The 18,878-nt window shown below is 47.3% G+C and overlaps 1 protein-coding gene across 1 annotated transcript in view; it reads left to right on the top strand.

Moving 5' to 3' along the window:
- Positions 1 to 16,957: 16,957 nt before the first annotated feature.
- The window catches only part of LOC310865924 (ras-related protein O-RAL-like), a 7,305-nt gene continuing 5,384 nt past the window's right edge, over positions 16,958 to 18,878 (top strand). Inside the window, exons 1-2 of the mRNA XM_083775124.1 lie at positions 16,958 to 17,052; positions 17,717 to 17,857. Coding sequence (XP_083631250.1) covers positions 17,744 to 17,857 — 114 coding nt within the window. The 5' untranslated portion in view covers positions 16,958 to 17,052; positions 17,717 to 17,743. The remainder of the gene's footprint in view (positions 17,053 to 17,716; positions 17,858 to 18,878) is intronic.

Genomic DNA, 18,878 nt, shown 5'->3' with positions numbered 1-18,878 from the left:
TCCTGTGGGTCGGTGGCGGTCTTGGTCACAACTGGTGGCCAACAGTTGTAACCAACACCGCCACCGACCCACATAGAATACCATCGCACAGTGGTATCAGACCAACCACAATCAGCCAGCCCTCAAACCAAACCCTTCGACTTAGAAGAACGTGAAACTGCAATGGGAAAGTTGAAACCCGGAAAAGCAGCAGGGATTGATGGCATACTGGCAGAAATGATACAGCACCTGGGACCTATCGCAAGGACCTGGCTTGTGGGGATGCTGAACACATGCATAGCACAGAAAACCATCCCTTCTGTTTGGAAAAAGGCTGGAGTAGTTGCAATCCCTAAACCTGGCAAAGACCCATTATCCCCGAAGAGCTACCGACCCATTTCCCTCCTCTGCATCACGTCTTTCTTATACCTGTGGTGTGCGGGCTCCATCCAATACCTACACCAGTTGTGATGCAACAGAGTTTGCTGTGACCGTTGTGAATTATGGGTGGTGTGGTCTTTGCCAAGACGGTGGATTGTGGCCCATGCCTTCCTGCTGTTATTTGTCATTATGGTGTTCTCTATATCTTTTCGTCCTGGGCATGACGTTAAACTGTTCCGTTCGAGAGGACCGGCGACCCTCGAATGTAAACGGCCACGAAAGGAAACTGTGTGTGTGAGGTGTTCTCTATCATTTCATTCCAGACTTCACTGTCTATCTCCTGTGTTTTCCATTCATCTTGAGCGTTACACAGTCGTCTGATGTGCGGGGGGAGGTGCCGGCTAGCGCATAAAGGCACGGACGGGACAGGTGTTGTCTTGACCCATCCCGTGATGATGCGACAGGTGTCATTTAGGGCTGTGTCGACCAATTTGGTGTGACGTGATCGGCTCCAGCTTGAGCAGGCATACTCTGCTGTAGAGAAAGACAGGGCCATGGCAGTTGCACGGATTGTTTGTGGGTCTGCGCCCCACTTGGGAGTTCACTAGTTTTCACAGGATGTTATTGTGGGTGTTGACCGTGGCTTTTGTGTTCTCCAGTTGTTATTTTGAAGAAGAGTGTCCTGTCCAGTGTAACTCCAAGATACATGGGGTTGGTATGGTTGGAGAGTTTGTGACCATCCCAAGTGACGCTCAGTTCTTTTCTCGCGTCTCGGTTCCTCAGGTGGAAGCTGCATAGTTGGGTTTGTGTGTCTTTCTTTTTCTGTCTTTCTTTCTTAGGATGGAGATCAAGGTAGACGCCATAGGAAGGCTCAACACTAGCCGATGCCCCTAGAGATCCATCCCAAAGCTTCCCTCAGGGAGCACAGCAAGCCAGCTAGCCAGCAAGCCTGCCCAGTCAGCCAACGCAGCCAGTCAGCTCCGCCAGTCAGCCAGTGTAGAAAGTCAGGCTGCCAAGCCAGAGCATATCAGCCCTTGCAGTCAGCCATTGCAGCCATACCAGCCTTGCTCAGTCAGCTCAGCCAGGCCTCTCTTGAGGCCTGGCTCTCTGTCTGCCTGGCCCGGTCTGCCCTGCCCTGCCTTGCAGCAACAGAACCAGCCTTTCTGGAAAGCCAGCCAGCTCAGAATGCGAGCTGAGCAAGCCAGTGCAGCAGCAAGCCCAGACTAGGTTACCGCAGCCTTACTGTGCAGCCACAGCCACTCAGTCTAGACCAGCAGGAGCTGGCCAGGCTCCAACCCTTGCAGCGCAGCCTTAGGCCGGACAGTCCCCCTGCCTGCACTTTGTTGCCTTCCTGGCCTGTCTGCCTGCCTAGGCGCCTCGGTCTTCCTGTCTGTCTGCCTTGGCCTGCCAGTCTGAAACTGGTTTAGACTAACTGCGTGCTTGCCAGCTGCGCTGGCTTGCTGAGCTCGTAATCTGAGCTGGCTGGCTTGCCAGCAAGGCTGGTTCTGTTGCTGCAAGGCAGGGCGGGGCAGACCCGGCCAGGCAGACAGAGAGCCAGGCCTCGAGAGAGGCCTGGCTGAGCTGACTGAGCAAGGCTGGTATGGCTACAATGGTTGACTGCAAGGGCTGATGTGCGCTGGCTTGGCAGCCTGACTTTCTACACTGGCTGACTGGCGGAGCTGGCTGGCTGCGTTGGCTGACTGGGCGGGCTTGCTGGCTAGCTGGCTTGCTGGACTCCCTGAGGGAAGCTTTGGGATGGATCTCTAGGGGCATCGGCTTGTGTTGAGCCTTCCAACGGCGTCTACCTTGATCTTCGTCCTAAGAAAGAAAGACAGAAAAAGAAACACACACACAAACTCAACTATGTAGCTTCCACATGAGGAAGGCAGGCAGGCACGCAGGCAGGCACAAGCTGCCTGCGTGCTTGCTTCGCCCTCCAGTTGCTGCTCCAGTTATTTGTTTTCCCTCAAACCCATCCTCAATGTGTTGGGTGAGGTTGAGCTCTGTCCAGCACAGGACGGGACGGAAACCAGCTTGGTCTTTAGTCAGCTTGGTGTCTATGAGTGGTATGAGGCGTTGGAGTAGCAGCCTCTCTTGTAGGTGATGCAGAGGAGGGAAATGGGTCGGTAGCTCTTTGAGGATGATGGGTCTTTGCCAGGTTTGGGGATTGCAACCACTTTGGCTTTTCTCCAGACAGAAGGGATGGTTTTCTGTGCCATGCATGTGTTCAGCATCCCCACGAGCCAGGTCTTTGCGTTAGGTTCCAGGTGCTGTATAATTTCTGCCAGTATGTCATCAATCCCTGCTGCTTTTCCGGGTTTCAACTTTCCCATTGCAGTTTTGAGTTCTTCTAGGTCGAAGGGTTTGGTTTGAGGGCTGGCTGATTGTGGTTGGTCTGATACCACTGTGCGATGGTATTCTCCTGTGGGTCGTGGCGGTGTTGGTTACGACTGTTGGCCACCAGTTGTGATGCAACAGAGTTCGCTGTGACCGTTGTGAATTATGGGTGGCTCCCTGAGGTCCTTGATCGCCATTGGGTCCAACAGTGGTCATTGAAGCGTGCACACACATGCACACATGCACCTACACACACAGGGGCACATGCGTATGCACACCTGGACCTTTAAATGAACAACAACACAAAAACTAAGGCACTGGTGTCGGACTTCTGGTTTACCGGAACGGGGTTCAACTCCCTGCAGTGCCCTGCTCAATGTGTTGTATTTCATTCATTGGTCCATGGTCTCAGGTCATTGAGCGGCGCGCTATAGTGTGCGATTCTTCATCACTGTTGAGGATTTTTTAAAGGTGAAAATCAAGGAAAAGCAAAAGGCTATAGTCCATGGTCACGGACCGCATACTGGTCAAGGTCATTTATACTGGTGAAGATCATTTACTAGTCTTCTAAAGGTCATTTATACTGGTGAAGATCATTTACTAGTCTTCTAAAGGTCATTTATACTGGTCAAGGTCAATTACTAGTCTCATGAAGGTAATTTATACTGGTCACAGTCATATACTGGTCACGGTCATTTCTACTGGTGAAGGTCATTTATACTGGTCAAGGTCATTTGTACTTGTCAAGGTCATTTATACTGGTCAAGGTCATTTACTAGTCTTATTGAAGGTAATTTATACTGCTCAAGGTCATTGATATTGGTCAAGGTCATTAAGTGGCACGCTATAGTGCGCGATTCTTCATCATTGTTGAGGATTTGAAAAAAGGTTAAATTGCAGAAAAGCGAAAGGCTAAAGTCCATGGTCACGGAGGGCATACTATAGTATGTTGTTTTTCTTTTTTTTGGTGGTGTGCAGGCTCCATCCAATAACTACACCAGTTGTGATGCAATAGAGTTTGCTGTGACTGTTGTGAATTATGGGTGGTGTGGTCTTTGCCAAGACGGTGGATTGTGGCCCATGCCTTCCTGCTGTTATTTGTCATGTTGGTGTTCTCTATATCTTTTCGTCCTGGGCATGACGTTAAACTGTTCCGTTCGAGAGGACCGGCGACCCTCGAATGTAAACAGGTGTTGGGACAGGGTCAGGTGTTGTCTTGATGCATCCTATGATGATGCCACAGGTGTCATTTAGGGCTGTGTCGACCAATTTGGTGTGACGGGATAGGCTTGTAGGTGATGCAGAGGAGGGAAATGGGTCGGTAGCTCTTTGGGAATAATGGGTCTTTGCCAGGTTTAGGGATTGCAACCACTTTGGCCTTTTTCCAGACAGAAGGGATGGTTTTCTGTGCTATGCATGTGTTCAGCATCCCCACAAGCCAGGTCTTTCCGTTAGGTCCCAGGTGCTGTATCATTTCTGCTAGTAGGTCATCAATCCCTGCTGCTTTTCCGGGTTTCAACTTTCCCATTGCAGTTTCACGTTCTTCTAGGTCGAAGGGTTTGGTTTGAAGGCTGGCTGATTGTGGTTGGTCTGATACCACTGTGCGATGGTATTCTCCTGTGGGTTGGTGGCGGTCTTGGTCACAACTGGTGGCCAACAGTTGTAACCAACACCGCCACCGACTCACATAGAATACCATCACACAGTGGTATCAGACCAACCACAATCAGCCAGCCCTCAAACCAAACCCTTCGACTTAAAAGAACGTGAAACTGCAATGGGAAAGTTGAAACCCGGAAAAGCAGCAGGGATTGATGGCATACTGGCAGAAATGATACAGCACCTGGGACCTAACACAAGGACCTGGCTTGTGGGGATGCTGAACACATGCATAGCACAGAAAACCATCCCTTCTGTTTGGAAAAAGGCCGAAGTGGTTGCAATCCCTAAACCTGGCAAAGACCCATTATCCCCGAAGAGCTACCGACCCATTTCCCTCCTGCATCACCTACAAGCTCTATGAGAGGCACTAACATTTCTGAACAGACTATATTTACATCAATATGTCTGAGTCCCCACCTACTCACTCAGGGTTGACGTGTCACACCTGCAGTGATGGGAGGGGCACCAAAATGTGGTATTTTGATTGTTTAATGGGGGCACTCCCTTAGTATAAAAGTGTATGTTTTGTGTACACATGACCTGATGAAGATCAAATAGATCGAAACGTTGTCAGTATTTCAATAAAGAACGTCTTTCTTATACCTGTGGTGTGCGGGCTCCATCCAATACCTACACCAGTTGTGATGCAACAGAGTTTGCTGTGACCGTTGTGAATTATGGGTGGTGTGGTTTTTGCCAAGACGGTGGATTGTGGCCCATGCCTTCCTGCTGTTATTTGTCATGTTGGTGTTCTCTATATCTTTTCGTCCTGGGCATGACGTTAAACTGTTCCGTTCGAGAGTACCAGCGACCCTCGAATGTAAACAGCCACGAAAGGAAATTATGTGTGGGTGAGGTGTTCTCTATGGGTTGGGTTTCAGGTGGTTGTATTGTAGTAGCTTGACATTTCTTGGAGGGCACTTTCAAGGACAGACTCAATCTTCTGGAAGTCTGCTTGTTGGGTCGTAATGCAGAGGTCGTCGGCGTAGATGAAACGCTGGCATTAGGCATTGGGTAGTGGCTGGTCGTTTGTTTAGATATTGAAAAGGAGGGGGGGCGAGCGCGCTACCTTGTGGGAGGCCGTTCTTTTCGGCTTTCCATTTACTCCTCTGGTCATTTAACTGAACATAGAAGCGCCTGTTGTTGAGCAGGCTTTTCCTGACCATTGTGCGGTGTTGGACAGTGTCGTAGGCAGCAGAGAGATCTCTGAATGCTGCTCCAGTTATTTGTTTCCCCTCAAACCCATCCTCAATGTGTTGGGTGAGGTTGAGCTCTGTCCAGCACAGGAGCGGCTGGGACGGAAACCAGCTTGGTCTTTAGTCAGCTTGGTATCTGAGTGGCAACGAGGCGTTGGAGTAGCAGCTTCTCATATAGCCTTGTAGGTGATGCAGAGGGAAATGGGTCGGTAGCTCTTTGTGGATAATGGGTCTTTGCCAGGTTTAAGGATTGCAACCACTTTGGCCTTTTCCCAGACAGAAGGGATGGTTTTCTGTGCTATGCATGTGTTCAGCATCCCCACAAGCCAGGTCTTTGCGTTGGGTCCCAGGTGCTGTAACATTTCTGCCAGTAGGTCATCAATCCCTGCTGCTTTTCCGGGTTTCAACTTTCCCATTGCAGTTTCAAGTTATTCTAGGTCGAAGGGTTTGGTTTGAGGGCTGGCTGATTGTGGTTAGTCTGATACCACTGTGCGATGGTATTCTCCTGTGGGTCGGTGGCGGTCTTGGTCACAACTGGTGGCCAACAGTTGTAACCAACACCGCCACCGACTCACATAGAATACCATCGCACAGTGGTATCAGACCAACCACAATCAGCCAGCCCTCAAACCAAACCCTTCGACTTAGAAGAACGTGAAACTGCAATGGGAAAGTTGAAACCCGGAAAAGCAGCAGGGATTGATGGCATACTGTCAGAAATGATACAGCACCTGGGACCTAACGCAAGAACCTGGCTTGTGGGGATGCTGAACACATGCATAGCACAGAAAACCATCCCTTCTGTTTGGAAAAAGGCCGAAGTGGTTGCAATCCCTAAACCTGGCAAAGACCCATTATCCCCGAAGAGCTACCGACCCATTTCCCTCCTGCATCACCTACAAGCTCTATGAGAGGCACTAACATTTCTGAACAGACTATATTTACATCAATATGTCTGAGTCCCCACCTACTCACTCAGGGTTGACGTGTCACACCTGCAGTGATGGGAGGGGCACCAAAATGTGGTATTTTGATTGTTTAATGGGGGCACTCCCTTAGTATAAAAGTGTATGTTTTGTGTACACATGACCTGATGAAGATCAAATAGATCGAAACGTTGTCAGTATTTCAATAAAGAACGTCTTTCTTATACCTGTGGTGTGCGGACTCCATCCAATACCTACACCAGTTGTGATGCAACAGAGTTTGCTGTGACCGTTGTGAATTATGGGTGGTGTGGTCTTTGCCAAGACGGTGGTTTGTGGCCCATGCCTTCCTGCTGTTATTTGTCATTTTGGTGTTCTCTATATCTTTTCGTCCTGGGCATGACGTTAAACTGTTCCGTTCGAGAGGACCGGCGACCCTCGAATGTAAACAGGTGCTGGGACAGGGACAGGTGTTGTCTTGACGCATCCCGTGATGATGCGACAGGTGTCATTTAGGGCTGTGTCGACCAATTTGGTGTGACGTGATCAGCTCCAGCTTGAGCAGGCATACTCTGCTGTAGAGAAAGACAGGGCCATGGCAGTTGCACGGATTGTTTGTGGGTCTGCACCCCACTTGGAGTTCACTAGTTTTCACAGGATGTCATTGTAGGTGTTGACCGTGGCTTTTATGTTCTCCAGGTGTTTTTTGAAGAAGAGTGTCCTGTCCAGTGTAACTCCAAGATACATGGGGTGGGTATGGTTGGAGAGTTTGTGGCCATCCCAAGTGACGCTCAGTTCTTTTTTCGCGTCTCTTTTCCTCAGGTGGAAGCTGCATAGTTGGGTTTGTGTGTGTCTTTCTTTTTCTGTCTTTCTTTCTTAGGACGGAGATAAAGGTAGACGCCGTTGGAAGGCTCAACACAAGCCGATGACCCTAGAGATCCATCCCAAAGCTTCCCTCAGGGAGCCCAGCAAGCCAGCTAGCCAGCAAGCCCGCCCAGTCAGCCAACGCAGCCAGTCAGCTCCGCCAGTCAGCCAGTGTAGAAAGTCAGGCTGCCAAGCCAGAGCATATCAGCCGTTGCAGTCAGCCATTGCAGCCATACCAGCCTTGCTCAGTCAGCTCAGCCAGGCCTCTCTCGAGGCCTGGCTCTCTGTCTGCCTTGCCCGGTCTGCCCTGCCCTGCCTTGCAGCAACAGAACCAGCCTTTCTGGCAAGCCAGCCCGCTCAGAATGCGAGCTGAGCAAGCCAGTGCAGCAACAAGCCCAGACTAGGTTACTGCAGCCTTACTGTGCAGCCACAGCCACTCAGCCCAGACCAGCAGGAGCAAGCCAGGCTCCAACCCTTGCAGCGCAGCCTTAGGCCGGATAGTCCCCCTGCCTGCACTTCGTTGCCTTCCTGGCCTGTCTGCCTGCCTAGGCGCCTCGGTCTTCCTGTCTGTCTGCCTTGGCCTGCCGGTCTGAAACTGGTTTAGACTAACTGCGTGCTTGCCAGCTGCGCTGGCTTGCTGAGCTCGTATTCTGAGCTGGCTGGCTTGCCAGCAAGGCTGGTTCTGTTGCTGCAAGGCAGGGCGGGGCAGACCGGGCCAGGCAGACAGAGAGCCAGGCCTCGAGAGAGGCCTGGCTGAGCTGACTGAGCAAGGCTGGTATGGCTGCAATGGTTGACTGCAAGGGCTGATGTGCGCTGGCTTGGCAGCCTGACTTTCTACACTGGCTGACTGGCGGAGCTGGCTGGCTGCGTTGGCTGACTGGGCGGGCTTGCTGGCTAGCTGGCTTGCTGGGCTCCCTGAGGGAAGCTTTGGGATGGATCTCTAGGGGCATCGGCTTGTGTTGAGCCTTCCAACGGCGTCTACCTTGATCTTCGTCCTAAGAAAGAAAGACAGAAAAAGAAAGACACACACAAACTCAACTACGCAGCTTCCACATGAGGAAGGCAGGCAGGCACGCAGGCAGGCAGGCACGCAGGCAGGCACAATCTGCCTGCGTGCTTGCTTCGCCCTCCAGTTGCTGCTCCAGTTATTTGTTTTCCCTCAAACCCATCCTCAATGTGTTGGGTGAGGTTGAGCTCTGTCCAGCACAGGAGCGGCCGGGACGGAAACCAGCTTGGTCTTTAGTCAGCTTGGTGTCTATGAGTGGCATGAGGCGTTGGAGTAGCAGCCTCTCTTGTAGGTGATGCAGAGGAGGGAAATGGGTCGGTAGCTCTTTGGGGATGATGGGTCTTTGCCAGGTTTAGGGATTGCAACCACTTTGGCCGTTCTCCAGACAGAAGGGATGGTTTTCTGTGCCATGCATGTATTCAGCATCCCTACGAGCCAGGTCTTTGCGTTAGGTTCCAGGTGCTGTATAATTTCTGCCAGTATGTCATCAATCCCTGCTGCTTTTCCGGGTTTCAACTTTCCCATTGCAGTTTCGAGTTCTTCTAGGTCGAAGGGTTTGGTTTGAGGGCTGGCTGATTGTGGTTGGTCTGATACCACTGTGCGATGGTATTCTCCTGTGGGTCGGTGGCGGTGTTGGTTACGACTGTTGGCCACCAGTTGTGATGCAACAGAGTTCGCTGTGACCGTTGTGAATTATGGGTGGCTCCCTGAGGTCCTTGATCCCCATGGGGTCCAACAGTGGTCATTGAAGCGTGCACAGACATGCACAAATGCACCTACACACGCACAGGCGCACATGCGTATGCACACCTGGACCTGTAAATGAACAACAACACAAAAACTAAAGCACTGGTGTCGGACTTCTGGTTTACCGGAACGGGGTTCAACTCCCTGCAGTGCCCTGCTCAATGTGTTATATTTACATGGTTCATTGGTCCATGGTCTCAGGTCATTGAGCGGCGCGCTATTGTGTGCGATTCTTCATCATTGTTGAGGATTTAAAAAAAAGGTGAAAATCAAGGAAAAGCGAAAGGCTATAGTCCATGGTCACGGACCGCATACTGGTCAAGGTAATTCATACTGGTGAAGATCATTTACTAGTCTTATGAAGGTCATTTATACTGGTCAAGGTCATTTACTAGTCTCATGAAGGTAATTTATACTGGTCAGTCATATACTGGTCACGGTCATTTATACTGGTCAAGGTCATTTGTACTGGTCAAGGTCATTTACTAGTCTTATTGAAGGTCATTTATACTGCTCAAGGTTATTGATCAATATCAATGACCTTGATGACCCCAAGGTCATTAAGTGGCATGCTATAGTGCGCGATTCTTCATCATTGTTCACGATTTGAAAAAAGGTTAAATCGCGGAAAAGCGAAAGGCTATAGTCCATAGTCTCGGAGGGCATACAAAAATGTGTGGTGCTATACAGGCCGTTCTGGAAAATTTGGGACAGAGGTTCATCGTTGGCATCCAGGGAGTGTGTGTGCAAAATTTGGCATCGACCGGGTTAATGGTGCTGGAGATTAGCTGTTAACAAACTGACGGACACACACACACACACTCACTCAGAGTGCAAAACATACTCTATCCCCATGGCTTTGGCCTGGTGCCATACCGTTATTAATTATTGCCTACAATGTCAATTGTGAAATTACTTTACCGTTGCAATGCAAAATTTACATTTCAACGAATGGACCTCGTAAAACAAAACAAAAACCAAGGCACTGGTTGTGGTACTTCTGGTTTACCGGAATGGGGTTCAACTCCCTGCAGTGCTCTGCTCAATTTGTTGTATTTACATGGTTCATTTTTATTTTCTGCTCATTGTGTTGCCTTTTCATAGATGATAACCCCCAGGTTCTTTAATGTGTTTGCACTCCCTACAGTTAGGTTACCAAGTCTATTTATTTATTATTTCTGTTCACTAGAACTAGAACCAATTACCAAAGTAGGCTTTCTAATGACACAACTCGCCTTTGTTTTTATGTGTAGCAAAAACGTTCTTTTTATTTACGCCAAAGAGTAGAGGCTGGTCTGCATTCATGCGAGCGGGGAAGTTTAGAGTAACATAGCTCTAAATGAAACGCATTAGAGCTATGGACCAGAGCTAGTAGTCATAGCACTTCATGGTATATGCATAGTTTATATAGTTTCATTATAGATATATTAAACAGAGAGGACTGGAGTCAATTGGGTTATATTATGTTTAACACTAATTTGAAGCTGTCAAAATCTGACAGACTTCTGGCGGCCATGGCCACGCCCACCTTTTGGTAACGCCCACTTTCGGCCAAGCCCACAAAAAGGACCCCCCATGTCATTTGCCAGGCAGGCTCCACTCTCAGACAGATATTTGTTGCTAGCTGTTTGTACACACAGTATGTATGTTGCTAAGCAAACGAACTAACGACGCCTGTTTGTATATATTATATGATTAGCAGCGCTATTTAATTCATACCATTTCATAGCGAAGGATATAAACAGGATATAACAGAACGGAATAAACAGGAGACGAACTAAAAGGTGAGTTTTTACCTAAAACTAAAACATTCTCCCACTGGAATGATGTTAGCATCATGCTAACCAGCTAACAGGATAACCAGCTAGCAGCAAACACACCTCTGTAGTGGAGTTTCAACAACACTATAATTCATATTACAGTATGTATGGTAAACATTCTATTATTATTCTACCATTAACGTCTTATTGTTCATGTTGTTTCAAGTGTTGTTGATGCCAGAATGTGTCGCTAGATGGCCTAACATTAGCATTAAGGCCGTGTTGTTGTTATTACTTGTAGATGCATCGTATGCACTGTAAACGATGCATCTACAAGTTGTGCAATGAGCAATGTGATTGTTATGTCCATATCAAATAAATAAACATAAACATTATGACGTAAGCAAAGGCTTTTAGTTTAAACGGATTTTGTTTATATCACTGGTCCATTTATTTACTCTTTGGCATTTGAGCCACGGACCACCATCTGATGACATTTAGCCTCTCAGACCCAAAACTAAAGAATATTTTGTTATCGTTGGATTAGATTTTGTCCACAATTATATTGATGTTGGTACCATTAGGAGAGATAACATGGTGTTGGTACCATTAGGAGATAACATGGTGTTGGTACCATTAGGAGAGATAACATGGTGTTGGTACCATTAGGAGAGATAACATGGTGTTGGTACCATTAGGAGATAACATGGTGTTGGTACCATTAGGAGAGATAACATGATGTTGGTACCATTAGGAGAGATAACATGGTGTTGGTACCATTAGGAGAGATAACATGGTGTTGGTACCATTAGGAGAGATAACATGATGTTGGTACCATTAGGAGAGATAACATTGTGTTGGTACCATTAGGAGAGATAACATGATGTTGGTACCATTAGGAGAGATAACATGGTGTTGGTACCATTAGGAGAGATAACATGATGTTGGTACCATTAGGAGAGATAACATGGTGTTGGTACCATTAGGAGAGATAACATGGTGTTGGTACCATTAGGAGAGATCAAAATAAAAATAACAATTCTTCTACATTCTCTAATTGACTTCTTGTAAAGTAAGTAATGCAGATGTTTAACAATAATTTAACTCGAGGTCCATTTGGTTACCAACTCTCCATCATTTAGCTGGGGACCACCTGGAACCCCCTGAAGGACCACTGGTTTACATGATAATGACGTGACTGTCAATTCAACACAGAGAACTGTGACATCACACACATCTAACTTTGTACCAATTATTATTATTTTCTACTTTTACCTGTGCTGTGGTGTGTGTGTGTGTGTGTGTGTGTGTGTGTGTGTGTGTGTGTGTGTGTGTGTGTGTGTGTGTGTGTGGGGGGTGGTGGGGTTAGCTTCTGCAAAAAAGTCGTCCCCAAACTTGTCATGTCAAGGACCCCCATTTGAAAAGATATGCCAGGGACCCCCATAAGAGAATATTTTTACGGCTCTAGCAGTGATTCTCAACCCGTTTAATTTCAAGGACCCCCAGTTTGACATGAATTAGTCTACGGACCCCCATTTCATGGCATTTCTATTTCTATTAGGGAAGCACTGAGAAAACTGTTGCGCCTTTCTTCGTCCTTTTTTTTTTTTTTTTCCTTCAAACTTAACTACGGTAGCGGTGGTCTCAAAAACATAAGGGAAACTTTGACAGGAAAAGACTCGCTCGCCGTATAGAAAAGGAAGTAAAACTCCTTAGACTGAGACTTAGAAAAATATATTTTCTTTTATTTTATCATGCTCTGTGCTCATGGTGCTCTGTGCTCATGGTGCAATTAAAAAGCAAACGTTTCGGTCCTCAGACCTTCGTCAGTGCTTTTTCTATTAGGGGTCACGATTATGAAATTATGACCGATATCCGATCTCCGATCATCTGCAGACTGCAGGGTCATACTTGCCCATACCGATTCTGACCCATTCTGATATTATACAGAGGACCACCATGGAAAGAAGCCTATAGGCCCTATAGGGCTTATTGGTTCAAAGCCTGTTGATAAAGTATTCAATCAATCAATCAATAAATAGCCTATTCTCTTGTCTGTTTTCACAACTGAATGAGAGGAGTACACAAATGAAATGTATTTATTTTTGGCTGGTGAAAACCGATTCAATAATCTGTATAATTCCGATACCAATATTATATTATATATATGGCTTTTCTTTTTTATATAATTTTTATCCCACGATTTTGTAACCCATTTTTCACCCCTGTGCAAATCATCTAATGTGATCCTGGGCTCTACACACCCTCCACCAACCTAGTCCCCATATATGGGGGACAAGGGGAGACCAACCTAGTCCCCATATATGGGGGACAAGGGGAGACCAACCTAGTCCCCATATATGGGGGACAAGGGGAGACCAACCTAGTCCCCATATATGGGGGACAAGGGGAGAGCAACGGACTTGAACTCATGCTTCCTTCATGCCGAGTGTCCAAGTTGCTCCTTTACACCTGACAGGGGGAAGTTTCCCTGGTTGGACGTAGCGCGTGGAAGGAACACGTTATTCCAACCAGTTCCTTTCCCCTCCATCAGGCGCCCCGGCTGGCCAGGGGGAGGCAGTTTAGTGACCATGATTACTGCATGTTTTTTGTGAGGGTACCTACCCTAGGGGACACGGGGCCGATATGACTGACATTTCTCTCTGCCTATCACATTGTCTAGATGCAGGCAGGTGGGCGGGGCCGATATGACTGACATTTCTCTCTGCCTATCACATTGTCTAGATGCAGGCAGGTGGGCGGGGCCGATATGACTGACATTTCTCTCTGCCTATCACATTGTCTAGATGCAGGCAGGTGCATCGGTGGGCGGGGCTCAGAGCCGCTCGGAGGATGAGGATTCGCTGGTGATAAAGGAGGTGAAGAGGACGTCGGGACAGGTGTTCTGCGGAGGAGGAGGAGGAGGAGTCGTTCCCAAACGCAGGAGTTCCTCCAGGTTGGAGTTCATTATTAACTCACTGAGACCTGTTGTTCCAGGGACCCCCCAGAAGCAAAGATTTGAGTTAAAAACGTTCACAGTGAAAGAATATATGTATATACAAGAAAGTCGTTTTTTGCCACTCAGTAGGCGTTCCCGCATTACTTCTGGGTAGGATGATGATGTCGCCTGCAGTGCATACCCTCTATAGACGGTTAAAGTTATGCTCCACATCCTAGTGTTTGACGGGAGGACCATCCAGATAAATTTAGATCTCTGCCATTATTTCCTATGACAATAAACAATAACAACACTTATCATCTCGTACCTACAGGTCCATCTCAATGAATTAGAATATTGTGTAAAAGTAAATTTTCTTCCATAATAATATAATTAAAAAAAAATGAAACTTTCTTATATTCTCAATTAGTATTTAAAACATTTTTTTATTTTAATCTATGATGATTTTTGGTCTTTGGTCTTTTGGTGTTTTAAACATTATGTTATGCTTTAGCTATGAAAAATAGCAGATCTACAAGCTCATAGCGCGCCACCGACCTTGTAGGTCTGGTATTTTTGAAAAATCGTGAAAATATTTATTTCAGAAAACTGGAGGATTTAGAATAATTTCTTTAAATTTCGAGGTCAGGCCTAAATGGGTTAATGTATGCAGTTAATATGTGGTCTGGGCTACTTTTGTCATTGTTCCCCAGGTCAATCAGCCTAGTGGAGAGCAGCCTGGTCAAGTCCTCCAGCAGAGTGAAAGGACCGCCCGTCATCGATCAGCCAATCCGCTGCTCTGGGGGCAGTGACCTCTCGTCCAAACAAAAGGTACGAGCCAATCGGCTGCTCAGGGGAGGTTAGAGCCAAGGACAACAGCAGTAGCTGTGTGTGTGTGGGGTGAGTTTAGTGAATGATAAGGGGACGTCGCAGGACAACAGCAGTAGCTGTGTGTGTGTGGGGTGAGTTTAGTGAATGATAAGGGGACGTCTCAGGACAACAGCAGTAGCTGTGTGTGTGTGTGGTGAGTTTAGTGAACGATAAGGGGACGTCTCAGGACAACAGCAGTAGCTGTGTGTGTGGGGGGAGTTTAGTGAACGATAAGGGGACGTCACAGGACAACAGCAGTAGCTGTGTGTGTGTGTGGGGTGAGTTTAGTGAATGATAAGGGGACGTCTCAGGACAACAGCAGTAGCTGTGTGGGGTGAGTTTAGTGAACGATAAGGGGACGTCTCAGGACAACAGCAGTAGCTGTGTGTGTGTGGTGAGTTTAGTGAACGATAAGGGGACGTCTCAGGACAACAGCAATAGCTGTGTGGGGTGAGTTTAGTGAACGATAAGGGGACGTCTCAGGACAACAGCAGTAGCTGTGTGTGTGTGGTGAGTTTAGTGAACGATAAGGGGACGTCTCAGGACAACAGCAATAGCTGTGTGGGGTGAGTTTAGTGAACGATAAGGGGACGTCTCAGGACAACAGCAGCAGCTGTGTGTGTGTGGTGAGTTTAGTGAACGATAAGGGGACGTCTCAGGACAACAGCAGTAGCTGTGCGGTGCGCATTGATACGATGTCTAACCCTAACCTGCACCACAGACCAATAAGAAGCCTCGGGTCAACTTATACGTCTTGGCATGCCCCGCCTACCTTGGAGTAGGTCAAACTAATCACAGAACTCAGTGAATCTAAAACTATTTATGCTTTTGTTTTGTTTTTGTACACGCAGGGCAAAGTTGAGTTCTATGCCTTTTAACCCTTTAGACCTGAGATCAGATTCTAAAAATGTCTTCTACATCCTGACAGTTTTCTGAAAAAGCTATGTTTCTATGTCAGTCGTTCTTCGATTTTTCCAAAATAGCAGACCTACAAGCTTGAGCTTGTAGATCTGCTATTTTTCAATAGCTAAAGCATAACATAATGCTAATATCAAAAGGGGTTCCTGCCCAAAATGGGTTAATTAATATCCACCTTCATCATGCTCTTCCTGTCAGGTGACCAAATCTAGCACGGGTCTGACCATGGTGGTGACTCCGCCCCCAATCAGCAAGAGAATGAAGAAGAGCAAACAGCCGTTACAGGTCACTAAAGACCTGGGCAGGTGGAAGCCTACCGACGACCTGCTGCTAATTAACGCTGTGCTACAGGTGAGTTAACGACCTGCTGCTAATTAACGCTGTGCTACAGGTGAGTTAACGACCTGCTGCTAATTAACGCTGTGCTACAGGTGAGTTAACGACCTGCTAATTAACGCTGTGCTACAGGTGAGTTAACGACCTGCTGCTAATTAACGCTGTGCTACAGGTGAGTTAACGACCTGCTAATTAACGCTGTGCTACAGGTGAGTTAACGACCTGCTAATTAAGTAACGCTGTGCTACACCCTCAGGGGGGCCTCCACGCTCCAACTGAACGTCAGGCGTCAGTCAACCCCCCGCCACTCTTGGCCCTCTCTCTCTCTCTCTCTCTCTCTCTCTCTCTCACTGCCTTGCTCTCTCCCACAATGTTAATGTTAAAGGTCCAATGACACGCCCCAAAATTAATATGGGTGGTACAATACATCACGTGGGCTGACTGAAAACAGTTTGAAACAGTTTGAAACAGGGCTACGGCGCTAGCAACAAGCGTCATACCACTTTGAGTGGCAGTCGGTGGGAAATGCTCTCGCCACAGAATTTACTAGTATTCTGGCCATAATAATCATTCTGGTCGGCCCCAGCTGTTGGTACGCAGAAGCGCTTCCCGGCGCTTGATTGACAGCGCATTTTTAATTTTGACGACGCATGCGCACTGGCGCACTGGCTTATGTGCAGCCCTGATTATTAAAATGGGCTTAAATTGACACTTCACTGTCATCTGTTCTCTAGTTAGATCAGGTATCACAATCCGTGGCTGGATGAGGTTACAGTTGCCATTACACTAAAGTTGGATATTATATTATTATTACATCCATCAAAATGTCAGCCACACTAATCCTCATTTCCGTGGCGTGTGTTTGTGCGTCTTCCTCCTCCTAGATTCCAAAGGCTCTTGTCGTCCTCGTCAAGTGTTGGAGAGGAGAGGAGAGGAGAGGAGAGGAGAGGAGAGGAGAGGGGAGATGGGGGGGGGGGGGAGAGGAGAGGAGAGGAGAGGAGAGGAGAGGAGAGGAGAGGAGAGGAGAGGAGAGGAGAGGAGAGGAGAGGAGAGGAGAGGAGAGGAGATACCTGCTGGGCCGAGGCCGAGGGGCTGACAGTACACAGAGGAGATACCGAGGGAGGGCTGTAAGGTAGGCTAAAATCAAACGCACCTTGTGCAGATTCTTGTTCTTTTTCTGTTAATTCATGGAAACTGTCTCCTGCTCAGAACCGCCTGTCCACTAATAGAATATACTGTTCTGTTGATTTGTTACTTTTTAAAGTAAAACTCTAGCAAAAAAAAGAAAGTCAACAAGGCAGTTTTTTCCTTTTTGTATTTGTATTTGTATTATATATTTTTGGAGGATCATGTATGAGAGTCAGTCTATTTCTCTCTTTGCTTTGTCTTTCACAGAGCAGAAGGGGGGGGGGGGGCTGTAAGGTAGGGCATTCACTTCTAGTAATTTTTACTAGTTGACAAGTTGTTTAGTTTGCTAGTTGACTAGTTGTTTAACTACCTATTATGTAAAAATATATATATTTGTACATTTAAAAACTGTGTAGATTGGTGACTATAACTATAATCTACCTGATCTTGAGGCCTACAAAAAATATATTTGCATTTTTTTCTTATTTAGTACCAACAAGGTAGTGGATTTACAGTGGACTAGTCCACTAGTTGCTTAAAGCCCTTATAGTAAGGTAGGCTAAAATCAAACACACCTTGTGCAGATTCTTGTTATTTTTCTGTTAATTCATGGAAACTGTGAAACTGTGTCAGAACTTACTGTTCTGTTGATGTGTTACTTTTTAAAGGTATTTTCTCAGAGCAGCAGAAACAACATGGCCTCCGGGAAGAACAAGAACCAGAGCTCTCTGGTTCTCCACAAGGTGATCATGGTGGGCAGCGGAGGTGTGGGGAAGTCTGCACTCACCCTGCAGTTCATGTACGATGAGGTGAGTTACATCATGGTGAGGTGAGGTGTGGGGAAGTCTGCACTCACCCTGCAGTTCATGTACGATGAGGTGAGTTACATCATGGTGAGGTGAGGTGTGGGGAAGTCTGCACTCACCCTGCAGTTCATGTACGATGAGGTGAGTTACATCATGGTGAGGTGAGGTGTGGGGAAGTCTGCACTCACCCTGCAGTTCATGTACGATGAGGTGAGTTACATCATGGTGAGGTGAGGTGTGGGGAAGTCTGCACTCACCCTGCAGTTCATGTACGATGAGGTGAGTTACATCATGGTGAGGTGAGGTGTGGGGAAGTCTGCACTCACCCTGCAGTTCATGTACGATGAGGTGAGTTACATCATGGTGAGGTGAGGTGTGGGGAAGTCTGCACTCACCCTGCAGTTCATGTACGATGAGGTGAGTTCCATCATGGTGAGGTGAGGTGTGGGGAAGTCTGCACTCACCCTGCAGTTCATGTACGATGAGGTGAGTTACATCATGGTGAGGTGAGGTGTGGGGAAGTCTGCACTCACCTTGCAGTTCATGTACGATGAGGTGAGTTACATCATGGTGAGGTGAGGTGATCATGGTGAGGTGAGTTCCATCATGGATCAACAACACACTTTAGACCTGAGGATTTCTACTAAATGTCTTCTAAATCCTGACGGTTTTCTGAAAATCCTGTGTTTCTGTGACAGTCGTTCTCAAACATTTTCATGTCAAGGACCCCCAGAATTATCTGTATTTGCGCACCGAGTCCCAGGATGCAGGGATGGTCTTTTAGAAATGAGTCCCAGGATGCAGGGATGGTCTTTTAGAAATGAGTCCCAGGATGCAGGGATGGTCTTTTAGAAATGAGTCCCAGGATGCAGGGATGGTCTTTTAGAAATGAGTCCCAGGATGCAGGGATGGTCTTTTAGAAATGAGTCCCAGGATGCAGGGATGGTCTTTTAGAAATGAGTCCCAGGATGCAGGGATGGTCTTTTAGAAATGAGTCCCAGGATGCAGGGATGGTCTTTTAGAA

The sequence above is a fragment of the Protomyctophum parallelum genome (genome assembly GCF_964188405.1).
Source record: "Protomyctophum parallelum genome assembly, chromosome: 10".
In the NCBI taxonomy this organism is placed as follows: domain Eukaryota; kingdom Metazoa; phylum Chordata; class Actinopteri; order Myctophiformes; family Myctophidae; genus Protomyctophum; species Protomyctophum parallelum.
The sequence above is the reverse complement of the archived record's forward strand: the minus strand, read 5'-3'. Positions and strand labels throughout refer to the sequence as shown.